The 20,848-nt window shown below is 35.9% G+C and overlaps 1 protein-coding gene across 2 annotated transcripts in view; it reads right to left on the reverse strand.

Annotated features, from left to right (window-relative positions):
- PTAC3 (plastid transcriptionally active 3) overlaps window positions 1–20,848 on the reverse strand; it is a 285,319-nt gene that overhangs the window by 203,582 nt on the left and 60,889 nt on the right. For both annotated transcript variants that reach the window (XM_089808584.1, XM_089808583.1), the window contains exon 4: window positions 2,999–3,059. In XM_089808584.1, coding sequence (XP_089664710.1) covers window positions 2,999–3,059 — 61 coding nt within the window. The remainder of the gene's footprint in view (window positions 1–2,998; window positions 3,060–20,848) is intronic.

A 20,848-nucleotide genomic window follows, 5' to 3' on the forward strand; every position in this document is an offset into this window, starting at 1 on the left:
ATTCCTTATTTAATGTCTATGAGAAGAAGCTCATAATATGTACTTGGTTAGATGGAAGGACTTACCTAAAAAAACACCACATTAGGAGAGAAAATTCTTCAACACTCAAATCTGCAATTGCTTGAGAACAAGCAATTTCAAGGAGGGAGACCCATAATATCCCCTTCTTTCACTGCGTTCAGGAGAGTGTGAATAGCCTATTTCAATCCCATGGGCTAACTTGAAGAACTAATAAAGGTATACTTTAGTTGGTTACGCTGTATTCCTTTAAACTAAGGTTAAAGTTACTTAAAGATAAAAGGTAAAAATAATATAATCACTATATCTGGGCTTAAAAGATTACTATTTTATTAAAAGAGAATTTACAATATAACTTCCTGAAAGTTCTCTTGGGAGGTGTAAAAGAGGAATTAAGGGGCTCATTTTCATATCTTTGACATTTTATTTATCTCACTTGCAAAGTTTTGACTATAAGTTCATTTTCAAAACCAAGGACGAAACCCTATGGATATTTTGCTTCAAAGATGAAAGCTTTCTTCCTGCTTAGACCCAAGGCAGGTTCATAACTTCATAGTTAATTGGAGAAACAAGAGTTTATTTTCAGGTGTCTTTCAAAGCCCATGTAAAAATCTATTGAGGTATGCCAACAAATAATAAATTTGTTTTTGTAGTGTGTGTAGGTGAATATATATACTAGGGATCACAGTGAGGTGTGTGTGTTGTGGAAATACAAATTAAACTAATCAAATTTTATGAGAAGTTGAATGATTATCCAAGCACTCAATGTACCATCTTTGTTTCCAAAAAGGAGTCAAAGCTTTTGTGGCTTAAAAACCTTTAAGAAACCAATGCAGCCTTCTCTTAGGGTCAACGTAGCCAAAAGGGAATTCGACAAATCCTAGCATAGCCTTTAGCACAGCTCAATAGTTTAAAGAAGATATAACACAAATTCAAGCTGTTGTACAACCTATAAACCTGTCATACTTCCTATATGTGTCATAACATTGTAAAGCACTGTCATACAACTCTCTGAAAGTATTTGGAGTCTTTATGGTTGTTGATTAGAATATTTGGAAGTCTTCAAAATGTCAGCAAATCATACATATGTATTTTTTGCAATATATGACTATTATGTAATATTTTTTTAATGCAACAGTTTGTTACAGGAGTCTTATATTTGTCAGTTAAAATTTAATGTACATATTTCCCCACCTTTAATTGAAGAATGTTATTAGCCTTAGAAGCCAAAGAGGGCATCCGGATGCAAGTGGAAGCATGTCACAGCCTTCAACTCGCATCCAGATGCCTCGGAGGCACTTCCGGGTGGCTTCCATGGGCTTATGCTTCTATTATTTAGTTAAGATTTATATCCAGTTTAGGCTTGCAGAGAAGAAAGATTTCAGAAATGCTAAATCTGAAGATTGACGATTATTGGTTACTCCATGTATGTAAGGCATTTGCAGAGCACTGTCCTCTGTTACAGGCAGAAAAAGTGTCTTGAGAGTTTGTGTGGTGGTAGATTTAAATCCAGAGATCAATTTCTACTATGTTTGTTGATTTTTCCATATCTCGTGTCTTACATTACAAATGTTGAGATAATAGATAAGACCAAAAATGCAATCCTATCTAATGCTATTTCCAGTTCAGGTAATCTGTGCTTTTTGACTGGGGATTTTGGAATTATCTGTGAATTTGTAATCCTAGAACAATCCATTTATTCAATGTTCAAGGTTAATATTCAAGGCTAATGAAAATGCATTTCTTTGCATATATACATATGTATTTTTAAATATGTGTATATGTATGTGTGTATGTGTGTCTATATATATATATAAAGTAACGAAACTCACCGTGAGTCAAGAGAATTGCCTGGGTCAGCAAGTCGGGTAATCTTAGCTGAGTCAAAATGGCCCGTAACCCTGGCTCAACGGGTTACCTTGGGTGACTCGCCTAACTCTCCTAACCCGGCTGACTTGCCTGGCTTACTCACCTAGCTGACTCGGTTAACTAATCTGACTCGCTTGATTTTTTATTTTAGTTTTTGAAATTTTCTTAATACATCTAAAATTTACCTTTGTACTTATGTAATCGATGTATGTTTATGTATGTGATCAAATTACCTTCTATTTCATGATGTTATTGTGTCTTTAAGCTTTATCCAATAATGGGTGCATGGAATGTTCTTTAAATCCTAAAAAATCTCTAAATTTCAAGTGTTTTGTCACTTTGATGAGTCACTCCCAAGTCATGGGCGAGTCTGAGGTAGTTCACATGTCAACTTACCCTTGCCGAGTCAAGGTCGGGTCTGAGTCTCGGTTCTATGATATATATATATATATATACACACACGTTCAAATGCATCGAACCCCCCTCCAAAAAAAATCACGCACACGCTTCTTGCATCTGCATCCCCCAAAAAAAAAATTACTCACCCGCTTCTTGCATCCGCACCCAGATCGGTAACTTAGTTATTAGCACATGTATTTGAAAAATTAGGTATATGATGCTTTTTATGATAGAGTCAAAATAAGCCTACAATCAAAATAACACTACAAGCAAACTGTTTGACAAAATGTATGTGCATCATATACCATAAAAATTTGTAAATTTTCAATTAAATCTTTTGGGGCAGTATACTAAAATCCTTGAGGCTAGTCAAACCATCCTAAAAAGAGAATCATGAGTACAACACTCTCAAAATCTCATTGTCCAATCCAATCAAGCTGATGTGCCCTAAATCTTTTTAAAACACATAGAAACTACTCACCTTAAGGATAGTCAAATTGGTTTAGTTTGTGAAAACAAACTCATCAACTCCTTGCAGTTATTACACTAGAGAAATCGAATGGACATGATACCAAAAATTTCAATACAATGAATTGTAAATGTAAAAGCTAAAATTCTTGAAAGTATACAATTTGTACCCAAATCATCATCACAAAATTAATATACTTGTCTATAGATTATTTATATACTTGCGAAATGAAATTATCTTCACCTTCACCGCACTCCATTTCCTCAAATGTATTTGCAGCTATTTCTGGGAATCCTGATGTTGCCTGAAAAAAATTGCACAACCAGTGAGACCTTTGACTGGATAACATATGTTCCTTTAAGAACATTCAGTGATGGTAGACATGTTATTCAAAGAGATTGTTGAAAAAAATGTTAAGTGACCACCGTCATATAATCAACAATATTTTAAAATAGTTGAATATTTGCTTTGCCAGATTCAAATAGTGTATCTACATTTATACATCATTCTTGCAAAATTAAAATACCAAAGCTAGGGAAAGGTAGAATGCAAACTGTGCAATCTACCTTTGAATGGTACAAACAGACCCTTTTAATCAAATACTGCAAGACTAACTTACAGAAAGAAACCCTTCACAGAATCTACTCTGTACGCATGGCCACTCCAAAGGAAAAATAAATCTAATCATCCTATTTAATTAAAAACAAGACTTAGCGAATAAAAATAGCAAACGTCAAATAAACTAACACCGAGAAGGATCTTAAGAAATCAACCGGTGGAAACAGTTGTGGGCCACAATCAGATCAGAGAATGGATTCAAAACAATAAGGACTTTATTAAGCTTAGTTAAGGAAAAGACCTAAAGTAAAAAGAGCTGAAGGAAAATCAAAATAAGCATCGCAGATTTTCTTAAGGCTTTACAGTATAATATTTAAGATATTGTTTTCCTTTTAAAAATACACATTACAAAATTGGCCATATCAACAATTAAATTATTTAATGTTATTGATATTAATACAATGGATGTAGAAAGAGGATAATGGCACGATTGTGATAAGGCGTGGGAGCAGGAATAGGACATTGAGATACGGCAACAGAGCTTTGCGAGTGATCAGAGATGGAGGCATCATCAGAACAATGGAGTTGCTGACAACAGGAAAGAACAGATCCAAAAAGAAAGATAGGGTGATGAAGTTGATCGGATTTTTCCCATACATGAGCTCAAGAATAAAATTTCTAATGGATGGCGGGAAAATGGAATTCAAGCATATGAAAACCTCCACAATCCTCAGTGGGTTTTTGAATCTGGTAAGTGGATTGATAAGGCATGGACAAGACAGGTCAGGAATCCACAATGGTCTACGCAATGGAATTATAATCACTAAAACAAAGTCAAATCAATTCCATCAAGCTAATGCTAGGAGGAATCGAAAGAGGAAAAATCCCAGACAGCAAAATCAGCAGTATGAGCGGTAGGGGCAAAATGCAGAATCCTCAAACAATTGGAGGAAAATTCCTACATTAGAACCAGCAAAACTCTTGAGCAACATCTGTAAGCATTCCCCTTCTCTTGTTATCAACAATTATGCCCCGCTTAACCATATTCCAGTTCAACTCAAAGAGGAGCACATTTCAAGCTACACCAACAGACGAGAAAAGGGTATAATCCTGAAATGGAGAGGAGGCTCGATATATGCTAGGAAATTGAAGGAGTGTTTGCAAACCAATTGGGGGATCGACTTTGAGATCCACAAACTCCCAAACAATTTCTTCCTGATAGATTTACCTTCATCAAACCAAAGAAAGGAGGTTCTCAAACATGGAAGTCTCACTCTAAATCGATAGCAGATCTGCATGGGTAGATGGATTCCAAGGTTACCAGTAGACGGGGAGACTTGGAGGTCTCTATACTGGTACTAGTACAAGTACGGCAATTTTCCAAAAATAGGAGACAGGGGTACTTGGAGACGGCAATTTTTTTCTTTAGAAGCTTAAAGAGTCTAATACTAAATATAAAATAGTAAAACAATAAAAATAAAAGACTAAAGTAAATACTAATAGTAATGTCACATTAATATAGAGTCAATAGTGCAAAAAGTCACATTACATATCTCAAAGTCGCATCTGATTTCCGAATATCACATATGACCATCATCATATCAGATTAATAATTGTTGAGACTATCATTACATATTCAAATTTTAAATTCAAAAATATATAGTTTGATGTTAAATCAATAAATCACTTTTGAAAACAAAAAACTTAGAACCGTAAACAAAAATCAGAAATTTATCTAGTATCTACTATGATGATACTATCATCTACTCCACATGGTTGTGATCCACAAACATCAAGTTTCATTAAGTTTTCACAAATGTTTGTTGTCGCTGGTAGGGTTAGGAATACAAGTAAAAATAAAGAATGACGTTTATAAAATAAAAAAAATTCTAATGTCCTTTAAGTTATTAAAATAAAATATTTTTAAATGATCTCTGGTTGGGCTGAATTATGGAATTATGGAATAAGAATGAAAAATGTTTTTAATGTTATTAAGTCATTAAATAAAATATTAAAATATCTTCAACGATTGAATCATTTAAATTGTCATTAGTTTTGCACTAAAAAACATCACAACAAGGACCAAAATACATAAAATAATTTTATATTATATTTTCAATTTATTTTTTAATCAAGAGACTCCAGAGAGACTTCAATTTTTGGATTCCAAGACTCAGAGTCTTCAAGATACTTCGTCATGAAGTCTCCAAACTTTGTTGAGGACTCCAAAAATGCGAAAAGTCTCTAACACGTGTCTCCAAAGGTTGGAGACGAGTGTCCCTGTACACTGATGGATTTTGAACTTCAACCCTTGGAAATATGAATTCAACAGAAAACTTATTTGTGTTTGGCTAGTTGAACTCCCAACAGAATATTGGGATAGGGAGGTCTTTAAGGAAATTGCTAAAAGCCTGGGGGAGATTTAGGAAATCACTAGTAAGGTAGTGGATGAAAAATGGTACAATTTCGCCAAGTTTAGTATCAAAGTCCCTCCCTTCGATACACTCCTATGTAAAATCATGATACAGTCAAAATGGGGCTATTAGGTCCAGAAAATCTACCAGGAAAAATCTTCAACCCCTCAGGCTGCTTTGGTAGATCTTTGATAGACTACTAATCAAGTCCCCACAACCTAGGATATTGTCCTAGATTAGGATCAAGCAACCCATGATCCCTCTGCCCCTACAAGGTCAACAAATAAGTCCTTGATTCTTGATTAGAAGGACGCAGCCCCTCCCATTCCCGAGGAAACGCATTTAGGGATAGAAGGTCTTGTAACCCAAAACCAAGGGGTAGACCATGGTCTATACACCCCTCTTCAACATTAGGATAATGGTGTTCATGCTTTTGGTGAAACCCTACCTGTCATCAACATGGAAACGATCTTCTAGGAAGATCTGGTTGTACAAGAGGTTGTGGAACCATTTGCTAATGCAACTACAACGGAGGAATTGAACTTTGCCACTCATCTGGAGGAAGTTGATGATAGAGAGGATGAGAAGCAAGAAGCAAGTGACAAACATTCCAGATGATCTAAATACAATTACCCAAGGAGAGGGATATGATGAGGAGGAACCTGATTTTGGTGAATTAAACAATTTTGACTCAGATGATGAGATTGAGGAGGATAACGACAAATACCTCCATCTAGCAAAACTAGGTTTTAAGAAAACCCTTACAAGTCGCAACAAACCTACTTTCACAACTTCGAGCAAGAGGGGGCGCAAATCTAATGCAGACAAGTCGATTATTGCCGCCAATGCTAAAGGCCAAATGAAGATGAGGAATGGGAAGGAATATTTTCTTTCAGGGAGCAGCAAAGATCTTAACACGGAACACTAGGGGCCTAAATGCCCCTAGCAAGTGGCATCTTATTAGACGCTGAGCAGATCAATCCAAAGCAAATTTTGCCCTTTTGCAATAAACTAAATGGGATAAAGACGAGATTAGTAAGCATATGCGAGGTTGGAAGAAATGGAATAATTTTTTTGTGGATGTCATTTGTGCCTCTAGTGGGTGGGGATTTTTGGAAAATGCATCTCATGTTGCTACTAACTCATATCACAGGGTTGACAACGGACGGTGGCCAAATGTAGAATGCTCTACTCTACCACAGAATTCCCTTTAATCAATGTCTACGGTCCAACCTCAACCCTAGCTAAGAGAGCTCTTTGGGAGGAGCTAAAACTTTGGCTCAATCTCAACACTGTTCTCCTTGTTAAGTTTGTAGCTTCAGTCGGATTGATTTGATTATGAGATATATTTTTGATGTCAATCATCTAGACAAATGTTCTTATATATATAATATTATATATATATAACCATTAAAATATTGAATTGAGAAGACTTGGAGGTTGTGTTGAAGAGAAAAGAACTTATGATAAGGGAAAATGTAATAAGCTGAACCTTATATGGACAGCCAATCTGCTGAAAGGACCCTGATAAATTCTAAAAAAAAAACGGATCACGTACACCTGGGACTGTTCTGGTATATTGTAATGATTGTCTTAACTAGGCAGAGCCAGTATAACATTCTTCATTATTTCAAAACAAGATAAGATATATAAAATTCCAGACTGTTAATGATCCAGCCCCCCCCCCTATACTCTGCTATGCGGGTATTTATTCAAACAGTTGGCAACCTTCTCTCATTGATTACATGAAAATAATTAATCACTCAGAATATTAAGGAGACAGTTTAGAATCTTGTGTTTAAAGCAAGAATCACAGTAACCAAAATACTGACTTAAGGTTCACATTACAGTCATGCGTTTATATTCATGATTTAAGCAAACAGGGATAAATAAGAACCTGTGAGTAGTTCCCTACACTGCGTGGGCGCTCCGGTTGCCACAGAGCATCGAATCACCCGACCTTCGATGTGAGAGACTTCACATTGCGTAAACCAATCCAACTTGGCGCTGAACTGCGGACGCCCCTCCACGCTATGAGAGCCGATACAATCACCTGGATTCTGTTACTCGTGGGCGTATGTGCAACCCGAAACTCGGGGTGAAGGTCCCTCCAGTGATGAACGTAGGTAAGCTGCTGCGTGCTATGGTCTTAAACAATATAAATGAGGAAGTTCAGACCCGATATGAGGCAGAATAGACGCCGTTTCAGAAGCTTATCACCCACGTATTCTCCATTCTATACACTGCTTCCGCCGGTCGTGGATTCCCCTTAGACGCCACTCATTCCTTGTCACGCGACCGCCCAGCTACTGAGAATTAGATGACTGCTGCTTACCCAACCCCAGTGAAGACTGAGACTCGGGTTCCTGTTACCTCTAACGCCTGCTGTTAACCGGCGTGATAGACTGTCCTTGAATCGCAAACTTGCACTATTGTGATTCTTATTTAATGCTAAGGTGGCAGTTTATGGGGCTGCGTCCAAAACCACCAATACTCTTAAGGGATTTCGTCCTTAAGAATTACCCAGTCACATTCAAGCAACCAGAATATTTATCTAAACATTTTATATCAACTTCATGGTGCCAATCCCAATGTAGGCTCTCCCTTTTATAACCTCGAAGTGAGGGAAAAGAGTTGGCATGAGATATGTGGGATAAAAACCACTGTTTCGTCCTGTAGTGACTTAAGTCACTTTATAAAGTAAAACTTTAATAAACATAAAGTGACTTTATAACTGAATGTCCAAATTAATATCAGATAAACCTTTAAATTAAAGTTCTCCATGTGACTGGTAAAACATCCTGATTGATGCCGTTAATCTATCCGGATGCGGAGATAGATTAACTCGGCGCCGACACTAGCGCGGAGAAGGGGACATGACAGAAAAACATCGAACAATGACCAGTAGAGTTCTTACAATCGTAACTCACCATCATTGTTGAGAAGAAGCATCGTTGAAGACAAAATAAAAGGAGTGGACCGATAGTGTTCTTCCCGCCACACAAGAGAACACAATTCATACTTTAATTTCTTAAGTTACTGCACTCGCGGGGAAGAAGAGACAACACCTAAATGGAGCGTTATTTTCATTATTAAATTCCATTTGATAATCCACAATAGATAGAGTTGTCAGTGTTGTCTCATTCTCTTATTGTGAATGCCATGAGTCCCGACCCTAGTTGGGAAGAATTCATATTTTATTAATAATGTAATGGAACTTTATGAAATGTTTCAAATATTACCATGGAAGAGAACCTTGTTAGGCTATTGATTTTTAATAATATATTGAAGACTAGTGTTTGGGTAACAATTCACTATGTAGACATTGGTGTAGATTTCACACAATCTACTGAAGAAGAAAATTTGATGCACAAGAGTGAATAGACTCAGTAGAAGGGATTAAGCATAGGTATTGTCAAGCCAGTTCTAGGCGCAACTGGAGATCACCTACGGGTCCATTGAGCCATTGTGTGTTGAGTGGAGAGACCATATATCTAATATGAGATAAGATACTTGCACAATGCTATGCCTTAGTGTGAAGTTCCTTTCTCATAGAGTATGATCTTGCCACGTTCTTAACTGGACAATACCAATGCCATCTCCTACATTGTCTCCTTGCCACAATGTTTGAGTTGTAATTATTTGAGAAGTTTCTCACTATGTGGAAGAGGTTGGGAAACTTGAACACAATCGATTGATATACAAATCCATCTTTGTTCTCAGTTTTGTTTTTTATTTTTCGGAGTTGGTATCAGGTGTCGTCTCCTTGCACTCATCAAAGGAGTTTATTACAGAGGTGCACAGAGTCATATTCGTAGCCAAATCAGGTCGTACAGAATGTTATTGGACAAATGCAACACATGGGACCAAAGCTTTAGCACTAACCAACTTCAAACCATGACAAGATACCTTCAACGGCTCATTTCACGCTACAACCATTACCATATTGACTCAATATATGATGGCATGAGAAAGTAAAAGAACAGGGGCAGAGGAGAAGAAGAAGATACCAACAAAGTAAATTGCAATGGACAACCATGCAAGCAAGGATATCGTTAATTCCTTGGTGTAGACCTAACTTCAACAACATCAAATACACAAGTCATCGAGAGGACACTCAAGAAGCAAAGGCATGGAAATTGCAAACCGACTGGAAATCAGTAGGGACTTAAGTGTGAATTCATTGGCAGTGTTTTGAGATGCTTCTTTCTGGGTAAATACGACTACTAATGCACTGACAATAATTTAGGGCAATGAGCATCGCATCTAGACACTATCGACTCTGTTGATATGAGAGGTAATATACATGCATTGAGCCATTTGAGGATGAGATAATCCATGAAAGTTTGGTGTCAATACAAGACTCGACAAAAAATTTATAGAAGATATCAATTTGGATCATCACGATATTATTTTGCAACAAATCATCTTTAACCATCAATGGTGATTGCGATTTTATCATTCCTGACTAAAATATATCAATCACAAATGCCTTAGATATGGGCAATATGATCATTCATATGAAGGTTGTATATTCATTCCCTAAAGAAATAATTTGCTAAACCCTTGAACAGTGTTGAGCAAGCATCTAAAATATATGGTGAAAGCATACTGAAGGAGGCAAGACCATCAAGAAAGCTTATTGTTGAATTTTGGAATGAAACAAAAGCTATTTTATTGAATGAACAAGAGCCTAGGTGCTTAAAAAGCAATAATGAATCCAAACAATCATTGGTAGGAAAAGGATCATACTACACAAATTTGGTGCAGGGGAGTTCAATATGGGTCGTAATACAAATAACAAAGAAACACTCAATGATATCTTGTCGAAGCTCCGGACAGCTGGACCACCTTGATAACTACTAATCATTGACAGGAATATAAGGTGAGTATCTATTAAGTGAAAGTGTGAAGATTAGCATTGAAAATGATAAGGACCAAGAAACATAGAATTTTATTAAACTCGCCCCCACTCTCTTTTACTATTGCTTAAAGAAAATACTGAGGGTGATAGGGAAATAATATTATTAATAATAATTTATGAATAAAATAAAGAAAGGTGTATATTATGTGAAAAGGGATAAAGGGGATAATGATATATATAAAGTGATAATATACATTAAAATAATAATTTATCAAGGTGATATTAAGAAATTATCAATACACAAGAATTAAACTTACGAGTATAGAGAAGGCTCTTAGAACGTGAAAAGAGGATTGTATAAGCATGGATTCAACATGGGACAAATATAGAAGAATTCATAGATTGAAAGTAAGAGTCCACTTTATTCTAGTTACTAGAAATTATGTTTAATCAAAATTCTTGAGGATAAAAGTCATAGAAGATAGTTGTACCAGAGATCTCTAATGTTGAGAACTAAACAGTAGACAATGCTACAACAGAATCATGGCTTAGCAACATCAAGAGCACATTCAACCCTCCAAGAAAGATGTCTACAAAAGATTGCATTTATGCTTAAAATTATGAAATCTATTAAACAAATAAAAGGGGGGTGGGAGGCGGGGGGGGGCGTGTTTCCATATTTGATATGATGCAAAGTTGCTCAATGATGTAAGAGTGGGAATTTTACATTGTAGGGGGAATAATAACCAATGTTTCGTTCCCACTCCAACCATCTTTACAAAGGAGATGTTTCATGACCCTCATGGGCAGATACGTATTCTTATACTTGAGTATTACATTTATCTACTCTTTGTAGCCTCTCTCATATTTGTAATTCTATACACACTAGAAGAGTTATTTGCCTTGATCTTTTCCTTTATGTCTGAGAATGTTCTTGCAAGAAAAGAAAGCTAGTACACATGCTACCAAAATTGTGCAAACTCGATCTTATGACATTAGCTCCAAAGAAGTTGATGATCAAGAAGGATGAAGTGAGGCTCTTGAAGCAAATATCCTTGATGATTGAGATTATGAGTATCCTTCTATATTAATAGGGAGTTTGGCACTTCTTCAAAGGCAATGTACGAGCTCAAAAGATTGATACTCAGAGGGAGTCTAACAATACATTTGTGTGACTTTGATGGGCCTACCACTGTGTTCAACATGAGAAAATAATGATTTATCACCAGAAAGTTGGAAGATTGGTATCATATTCAAAGGGAGTCTGATAGACATCCTTGGGTGAACAGAGCTTCTAAGGGAGTAACTAGAGGACCTGACAATTTTGAGGTGCGATCCCTTATGAATGATATCTTCTCTATGAGGGAGAAGTTCTAAGTGAAATTCCTCATAATGCATTCTTCTCTATGAGAAAGAGGTTGAGATGAAAGCCCTTGTTCCACTTTCTGACTTGGTTCATGGTACTATTTTGCATATGTGGATTATGTCATGAAAGGTGACAATCTTTCATTGATATATATATATATATTTGGAGGATTACTATTGTAAGGTGACGATATAATCAATAGCTTGACATGTTATCATGACAGACTACATTAAGTTGTTGTCTCAGAGTGTCGGTAGTCATGATAACGAATGTATCATGATTAGACTATATTAACTTGTTGTCTTGGAGTGTCGGAGATCATGATACTTGTCATGATAGAGTTCATGAAATGTTGATTACTAGTTATCTAATCGACTTCATTAAGTTGCTGTCCTAGAGCACTGAAAATCAGATAACTCATATCCTACTAGGATATAACATATTTTTTTGGGAGGCATCAAGGATTTGATGCCAGTGCACATACCAAAAGAATATAAGTATAATGAATATCATATAAGTGATATTTCTTGTTGAAACATACTTCGAATTATATTGAAAGATAACATCTAAGTTGATGGATATATGTTGATATCCTTAAATATGCCATTCCAGGAATATCATACTGAGATGATATCTCTTCATATACTTGAGAGCATAATGTGTTATATAACAATCCTCGCTAGCTAAAAGTGAGTGTTAAGTTTGTAGCTTTAGGCGGATTGATTCAATAATGAGATACATTGTTGATGGTAAATCATTATTTAGAAAAATATTCTTATATATATAATATATTATATAGATGGTTATTTATATTATTATTCTCTAATGATGATTAACCATAGAGACATGTCTCTTCATGAGACATGTCTCCTCTCATATTTATAAGCCATTCAAATATGCATTTGGAACATACCAATAACAATGGCTAATATATTATAATATATATATATGTATATTATATAGATGGTTATTTATATTATTATTCTCTAATGATGATTAACCATAGAGACTTGTCTCTTCATGAGACATGTCTCCTCTCATATTTATAAGCCATTCAAATATGCATTTGGAACATACCAATAACAATGGCAGTGTTATTAGATTTGCAGAAAATGATCCATGTTACTCAACATTTCCAACTATAATAGGGGGTGACTTCAATGCCACTCCTAATAATTCTAAAAAACAAGGAGGCCTTCAAGGAATTTCTAGAGTGCAGTCCTATTTCCAAGATTAGGTACATGCAACCTCAGAGAAGTTGTGGTAAGGAAGGAGGTATTCACATGGACCAATAGGCACAAGGGGTTCATCAGTATTGCAAAAAAGTTGGATTGTTTTTTATTAATGAGAGTTGGGGGGATGAAGTGGAATATTTCAACTCCCTCAGTTTGCCTCTTACCAACTCAAATCACTTTACGGTTCAGATGGATTGACTTCTTGAGCCAAAAATTAGGGGTTCTTTTCTTTTTCTGAGAATACATGGCTCGGGGATCAAGGGATTCTAGATCTCATCTCAAGTTGGTGGAAGGAAATAAGATGCAGAGATAAGCTAAAGATGATGCAACTCAAAATCAAATTGAAGCATACCAAAGAGAGCCTTAAGGATTACACCTTCAAAAATATTTTCAAAGAAAAGGAAAGAGTTGAGAATGAACTTTTAGCACTCAATGAGGATGTTATCTCCAGGGGTATGATGGAGGTAGATTTTGTCAGGGAGACTCCTATAGAGGAAGAAATGGAGAATTCTTGAAGAGAGGAGAAATTCATTGGAAACAAAAGTCTAGGGAAGGATGGCTCAAAGAGGTGGACAAGAATACAAAGTATTTTCATTGGACCACTCTGGCCAACAGAAGTAGGAATCTGATACAGGATATTAAGAAAGAGGATGGAACCAACATCAACACAACAAATGAAATTAATCTTGCTGTCAATAACCATTTCCAAGAGACACAAAGACATCGAAGAAAATGAGGAATACAGGAATGAAATTCTCAGCCACGTTCGCACTCTAGTCAACAAGGCTGATCAAAAAATGCTATACTAGGACATTAGCATTGAGAAAACCAAAAAGGTGGTCTTCCAAATAGGAGCTAATAAAGCCCCCGGGTGAAATGGCCCTTTGACGAACTTTTTTTAGGGTTTTTTCAAGTCAAAGAAGTCGCTTTGAAAGGCTTAATGTTCTTGCACCCTTTGTCTTGGGGGTGCTTGTGTTTCTAGTTGGTCCCATAGGCTACTTTGGCCTCATAGACATTACTAAAATCATTGCCTCATAGACATTACTAAAATCATTCATGCATTATACTATGGGAAAAGATGTTCACCTTGCGATGGAAGAATGTAGGAAGAATAGGGTAATTTCGAGATCTTTCAACCACACCTTTATCTCTTTGATTCCAAAGAAAAAATATGTCCAAACTCTATCAAACTACAGACTGATCACCCTCTGCAATGTTGTCTACAAAGTCATTGATAAGATCATTTCCAACAAGCTTAAAATGGTCCTCTACAAAATTATTTCAGATGAGCAAAGCAGTTTCTCTCCAGGAAGATTGATCGTGGAAGGTATCATCATAGCTCAAGAGGTTATCCACTCTGTGAGGAAAACAAGATCCCCTAGTATGGTCATCAAACTTGATATTTTGAAGGTGGATGATATAGTGGAACAACAATTCTGCCTAAGTGTCCTCTGCAAACTTGGATTTAGTGATGAATTGGTTTAATCGATATATTGTTGCATCTCAAATTCCAAGTAATCAGTGTTGGTTAATGGAGTTGCCCAAGGATTTTTTCCCTCCACCAGAGGAATTTGACAGGAGACCCGTTGTCTGCCTTTCTATTCATAATAATAGTAGAGGCTCTAGGAAGGGCTATTCAACACCAAAGGACCCTGGGTAGATGGGTGGGGGATGGAAGCCTATTGGGGATTGAAAATTTGACCCATCAACAATTTGCAAATGACACCATTTTGTTTGGCAAGGATTGCAGAGAAAAAGTGAGGACCATTGGAAGAACACTTGATTGCTATGCAAAGACTTTTGGCCAAAGCATCAATTAGAGGAAATCGAAGGTCTTCTCTCTCAATGTTTTGCAACATTGTCAACAAAATCATTATTAAGATCATTTCCAACAGGCTTGAAATGGTCCTCCACAAAATTATTTCAGATGAGCAAAGCGGTTTCTCTCCACAAAGATCAATTTTTGGAAGGTATCATCGTAGCTCAAGAGGTTATCACTCTAAAAGGAAAACAAGATCCCCTGGTATGGTCATCAAACGTGATATTTTGAAGGTGTATGATCTAGAGGACTGGCCATTCCGCCAAAGTGTCCTCTACAAATTTGGATTTAGTGATGAACGTTTACTCGATATACTATTGCATCTTGAATTCTAGGTACTCAGTGTTGTTTAATAGAGTTGCACAAGGATTATTATATCTTGAGTATTACCTTTTTGTAGTTAATCTCTTATTTGTATCCCTTTATGTACTATAAGAGTCATTTGCCTTGTAATGCTCTTGCTGTTTTCTTCAGTCCATGGGGATGATCTTGCAGGAAAAGAAGAATGGTGCATTAGGAATGTTGCTCAGGCACTTGTGCGGGTGATGATATATCTAGGATTATGAAAAAATGTCAAGACAAAGGGAGATCTTCCATTGAAAGGGAGTTGGTTGGGAGGAGATTTTGTTCAAACCTTAAGATGGTCATATAACTAGCTGATCTAGGGCTTGATCTTATGATAGTACGTCCAAGGTAGTAATGGATCTAGCACCTTTAGCTGTATGTGAATTATGTCAGATGATAAGAGTCTCTTAAAACAAGATATCTTCTATGACTAGGACTATGTGAACAATGTATCCTTCCCTGACAAAGGAAGAAACTAGAGGATTTACTTCAATTGGTTGTTGAGGGTCTTGATCATATTGATTTAGAGGGAGCAAACCATGTCGAGTTGGTTTCTCAAGTGGTTGGGAAACAATAGCAGTCGATGGCTATAATCCTTGGGATGAAATTCCATGAATAGTCTGGAAGGCCTTTTATGTCAATATCTAGACTATAACATTCCTAGATAGATGGATAGTTGTTGAACAGAAGCGCATGACACAACTTGCTGCCAAAACGTCAAATGGTTGAGATCAAATTCAGAGGAAGTCTAACACTTCATCAAAGGCAACCTTAGACGAGGAGGTCAACAAATTGATATATGCTTAATGAGTTCTTCTGTATGAGGGAGAAGTTTGAGGTGAATTTCCTTATAATGCATTCTTCTTTGTGACTTAGAAGTTTGAGGTAAAAGCCCTTGTTCCACCCTCTGGGAGCAGCTATGGTGGATCCACCCTCTGATATGGATCATGGTGGATATCATGTGAGTTACAACATAATTCTGTAAAAAAATCATTAAAGGTGAAGACCTTTCATTGATTTTTTAATTATGGTTGCTATTGAAGGTGATGATCTATAATGATGGATATCATTTGGTTGATTTCCCTTGAGATCATGATAGTGCATATCTCATAGATAGATTTTAAATTATTGCAGTATGGCATGGTGTATACTATGAGATGTAGTATTGGAGACACCGTGTGCAGAAATTTTCTTAGTAGGCATCATGAAACTTGATGCCAATCCACATACCAAAGAAAATATAAGTATGATGAATATCATATGGTTGAGGCGTCTATGTCTCTTCATCTTCAGCGTGACCTTTCTTACGAAACAGCAAGTTATATGGATAGTCACGTGTCTTACTTCCTCTTTTCCTCTGAGCACCGTTTTCCTAGTTAAGAATTTGAATAGGTACAATAAAAAATGGTCTATCTCGACTCTATTAAAGTTTAGCATCAGTCAAAGTAATACTGAGTATCTAAATCTATTATGCTTTGGTATATACATATATACGTACACATATGATTATATGCATACGTATATATGTACAGCTATGTATTTATACAAGTTACACAATCATGATTCAGATCAGGCTTCTCTTACTGTTGTTGTCGATTCATATCAGGTTACTTCCATATTGATATTATAACATTTGTTATCTCCGATCAGTGATTGGGCTCCAAACTACATTGCCATCGATACGTATTAAGTGATGTTAAAAGTAATATCGAACATGTCTTATCGGGCATGATTAGTTTGATTGTCAGTTGATTAATAATTACTAATGGGCATATGACCACATAGGGTCATGACCCTTCATTTTGTATAAGTATTAACTCTCATCAATGGACAAGTCAATATCAATACATAAAATACTCGCAGTGCCAGTATTGACAAAGTAATACTGCAGATTATTAAATGCATTCTTGTCATCATTCACCATTCCAGACAAAGCACATTGAAGCATTCTGAAGGTACACACTTGTTGCACACAAACAAGAAGAAGTAAAGTCTAATATAATCTGATATTCTTTCTATCAGAGATCCTATAAAATAACATGGTATTAGAGTCATTCTAATAAGAAATTTTATTCAAAACTCATATAAAAAATTTCAAACTTTACAATTTTTTTGAATTTCATTTTCTTTCAAAATCAAAATGGTCAACCACATAAGGTTAAAGGATAGATTGAAGGGGGCATCAAACTTTTCTTCATGGAAAATGTGCGATTTGATAGTTCTAAGAAAAATGGAATTAGAAAATTATGTAGAATCAAACAATGCTATTCCAAAGCATGATCCAGACAAAACGACATGGAAAAGGCACAATGTTACATCCCAAATTTTGACCTATGTCATGTCCCCAATTTCTGCCCTTCCTTAGTGACAACATTTCTAGCAGGGTTGGTCTATTATCTGGTTCCCATAGGCTAGCAGAGCGTAGAAGGAACCAACTCAAGGACTTTGAGAGTCATGCATGAGTTTCCCAAGTAGTTTGGAGCAGTAGACAACAGTTTCCTACAATTTAGGAGGGATTCCTAATTTGTAGGGATTGACTAGGAGTGGTCTAGGAGGCATTTGGAGACCTCGGCGAACATTTTGGAGACTTAGAGTGCATCTCCTATTTTTTAGGAGGCATTCCTATTTTTTAGGAGGAACTCCCAGTTCGGTGATAGTTCTCTCAGAGGTGCACACAGCAGGGGAGTCATTGGGACTCAATTTTGGTTGATTGGGGCTCTCTCCTACTCTTTAGGAGCATCCCTAGATTTTAGGGATGGATTGCCAGTTGACCCATCTTGTCCGGCATCAGTCACAGACAGGTGACAAGGTCAGATTCATGTTTGATTGGTCATTTTGGGCCTTTTGGGACCATTTGGGAAATATTTTAATATATTTAAATATTTCCTAAGTTGGTGATTAAATAAATTAAAATAAGGTTAATAATATAACCATTTTGGAGTAATAAGGGGATTTTGGCTTCAGTTGATCAGGTACACCTATGTGTTATAGCTCGTTGGAAAGGTCTCGAATTATTATACATGATTTTTACTATCTGTAGACTTTTTGGTGCCTTCAACTATGGAATTTTAATAAAGTAATGTTTTTCCTATAGCATGGACGACTTTAATTGGGAAAATGTTATTTTATTATATTTTATTTAAAAGGCAAAGTGTAATTTCCCTTTAGGGTTCAATTTACAATTGGAAGGGGATATAAGGAGATGGAGACCTAATTTCTTATTATCTTTGGCATATTGAAAAACTTGTTTTTGTGAATTGGCTCTGAGAGAGCAATTCTTCATCTGGGACGCAAACCCCAAGTTCTGGATTTGCTGGGATGTAGCCCTCAGCAGTTATTGGCATTGGATTCTTTAGACAGTGTGCGTTGCTATCAGGGATAGAGTACGCCATTCTTTATTGTGGATTCAGGTTGTAGATTTATGGTTTCAGCGTTGCAGATTGATTCTTTCAGCTGGGACGTGATTCCTTCCAGTCTTAGGCCCGCCATTTGCAGCAGTTTAGCATCATTGTTGGATGTAAACTCTTTGGAATTGCATTGTATTTATTAGTTGGCTTTATAAATCAGAAATCTGCCTGGTACGATTTATAGCAATTCTGATTTGGCTCTATGCTCTTATTTATTTTTAGTCTCCTCTCATGTTTATTGTTCATTATTCATTACTATTGTGAAAGCTATCAAAAAAACACAAAACAAAACCTTCTGCAACTTCTGTCTATTCTCAAAGACCATCAAAGAAATCATAGGAAAATATAGTTTATTAATTTAAAAACTACAGCAGATCAGCAAGGGCATCCATCAGGGATCTTTCAACCTAATTTTAAATTTATTTATAATTGTTAGATTAAATGGATTTTCTTTCATAATCATGAGAAGAAGGTAGTTAAATATAGCCGTTGTATTCATTACATTAATTGAAGATAGTCGTCATCCATTATTTATCATGTGATGTTTAGCAGTTGCTTGATTTTGGAATTATGGCTAAATTCTTTATCTATATTAAATGTTATTACGAAATTATCATGGAATTTGTTATTATTGTGGAAATATTATATGGGTGATTATAGGAGAAGATGAAGGGGGGAAGCATTGCTAAACGGGATCAACGGAATGGGATACTAGCTTAGTCTAATTATCAGGTTGACAAATATGACCTTAAATTGCCTTGATAAGGACCTAGCGACTTGAACTTCAGAATACAACTAATGGACCCGCATGAGCTATTAAATAAATATTTTTTAAAACATAAATTAATTTAATTAAAAATAATACGTACCTCAAAAAGGTTTTTGATTGATCTTTCCACCACATCATTATAATATATACCTATGTACATACACAGATATAAGAATAAAGTGACACCATAACATTATTTTTTATAATAATATGATGCCACCTCATAAGTACATCTACATGCAAATAGATAGATATAAACTATAATTATTCTTGATTTATAAGCTTCAATCTTTTTCCATATTTATTCATTCTTCTTGCTAGAAATCGATTGAACACTTGGCATATTTATTTGGCGTCCAAGAGCCAGGTCTCTTCTTTTATGTTACAACTTCTTGGAAGCCAAAGAGACATATAATCTCTTTATATTATGAAGTTGAGAGAGGCGGAAGATATGATTTTTCCATCACTCGACTTCCTTGTTTATCACCCGACTCTTTCATATTACCCAACCATGTTTTTTTTCACAATGTTCGATATCTCTACAGTTACCATCTAGTAACCATTGCATTGTTTTTCCTTCCACAATTTCCTTGTTATATTGATGTTCTGCTGAAATCGTGAGCAGCATTCATACTGGGAATTAGCGTTCAAGATCTTTTCTGTTAAGAGTGAAGCGGGTTGTTGAGCGTCCAACAAGACTCCATTCTTTTTCAGATCATACCAAGTTATGTGGTTATCCAAAATCCAAACATTGCAATATGATTTCTTTTGTTACAACAATCCGATTTATATAGCAGTAAGCTACAATTTATATCATGATGCAAAGCATCTTGCTCAATATCATAGGTTAGACCTTCTCTAAGTTAGATTTGTTTATGGCAAATAAAAGCCAAGTATCCATGTTATGAAATCATGATTTATTTTTACCACTGGAAATTAGAATCAAATAATATTTTTCTGCAAGTCTTAAAGAACACATTCTTCAAATCACAAATTGTGATAAGCTGGAAACATATAATATTCATAAATTAGTTGAGAATCAATGGACAAAGTCGATTACTCTGAGATCCAAGCACCTAGGACTCACCAACTGTATAGCCATGCAAAAGGTGAAGAGGTGAGATGGAATCTGCAATGAAATGGAAATAAAAGTCAGATATGATACAATAAATCCAAATTAATTTCATTTAATAGCTCATGCTCGTCCATATTATTGTTCCCCTGTTATCAAGTCGAGCGATGGTGATCGCATCAACAAACATATCAGAAAACCTTGGCCAAGGTCATTTTAAGGCATGTTTGCCATCTATGATCTA

This window comes from Cupressus sempervirens, chromosome 11 (assembly GCF_028749045.1).
Source record: "Cupressus sempervirens isolate cs-2001-9-10 chromosome 11, ASM2874904v1, whole genome shotgun sequence".
NCBI classification, from domain to species: Eukaryota; Viridiplantae; Streptophyta; class Pinopsida; order Cupressales; family Cupressaceae; genus Cupressus; species Cupressus sempervirens.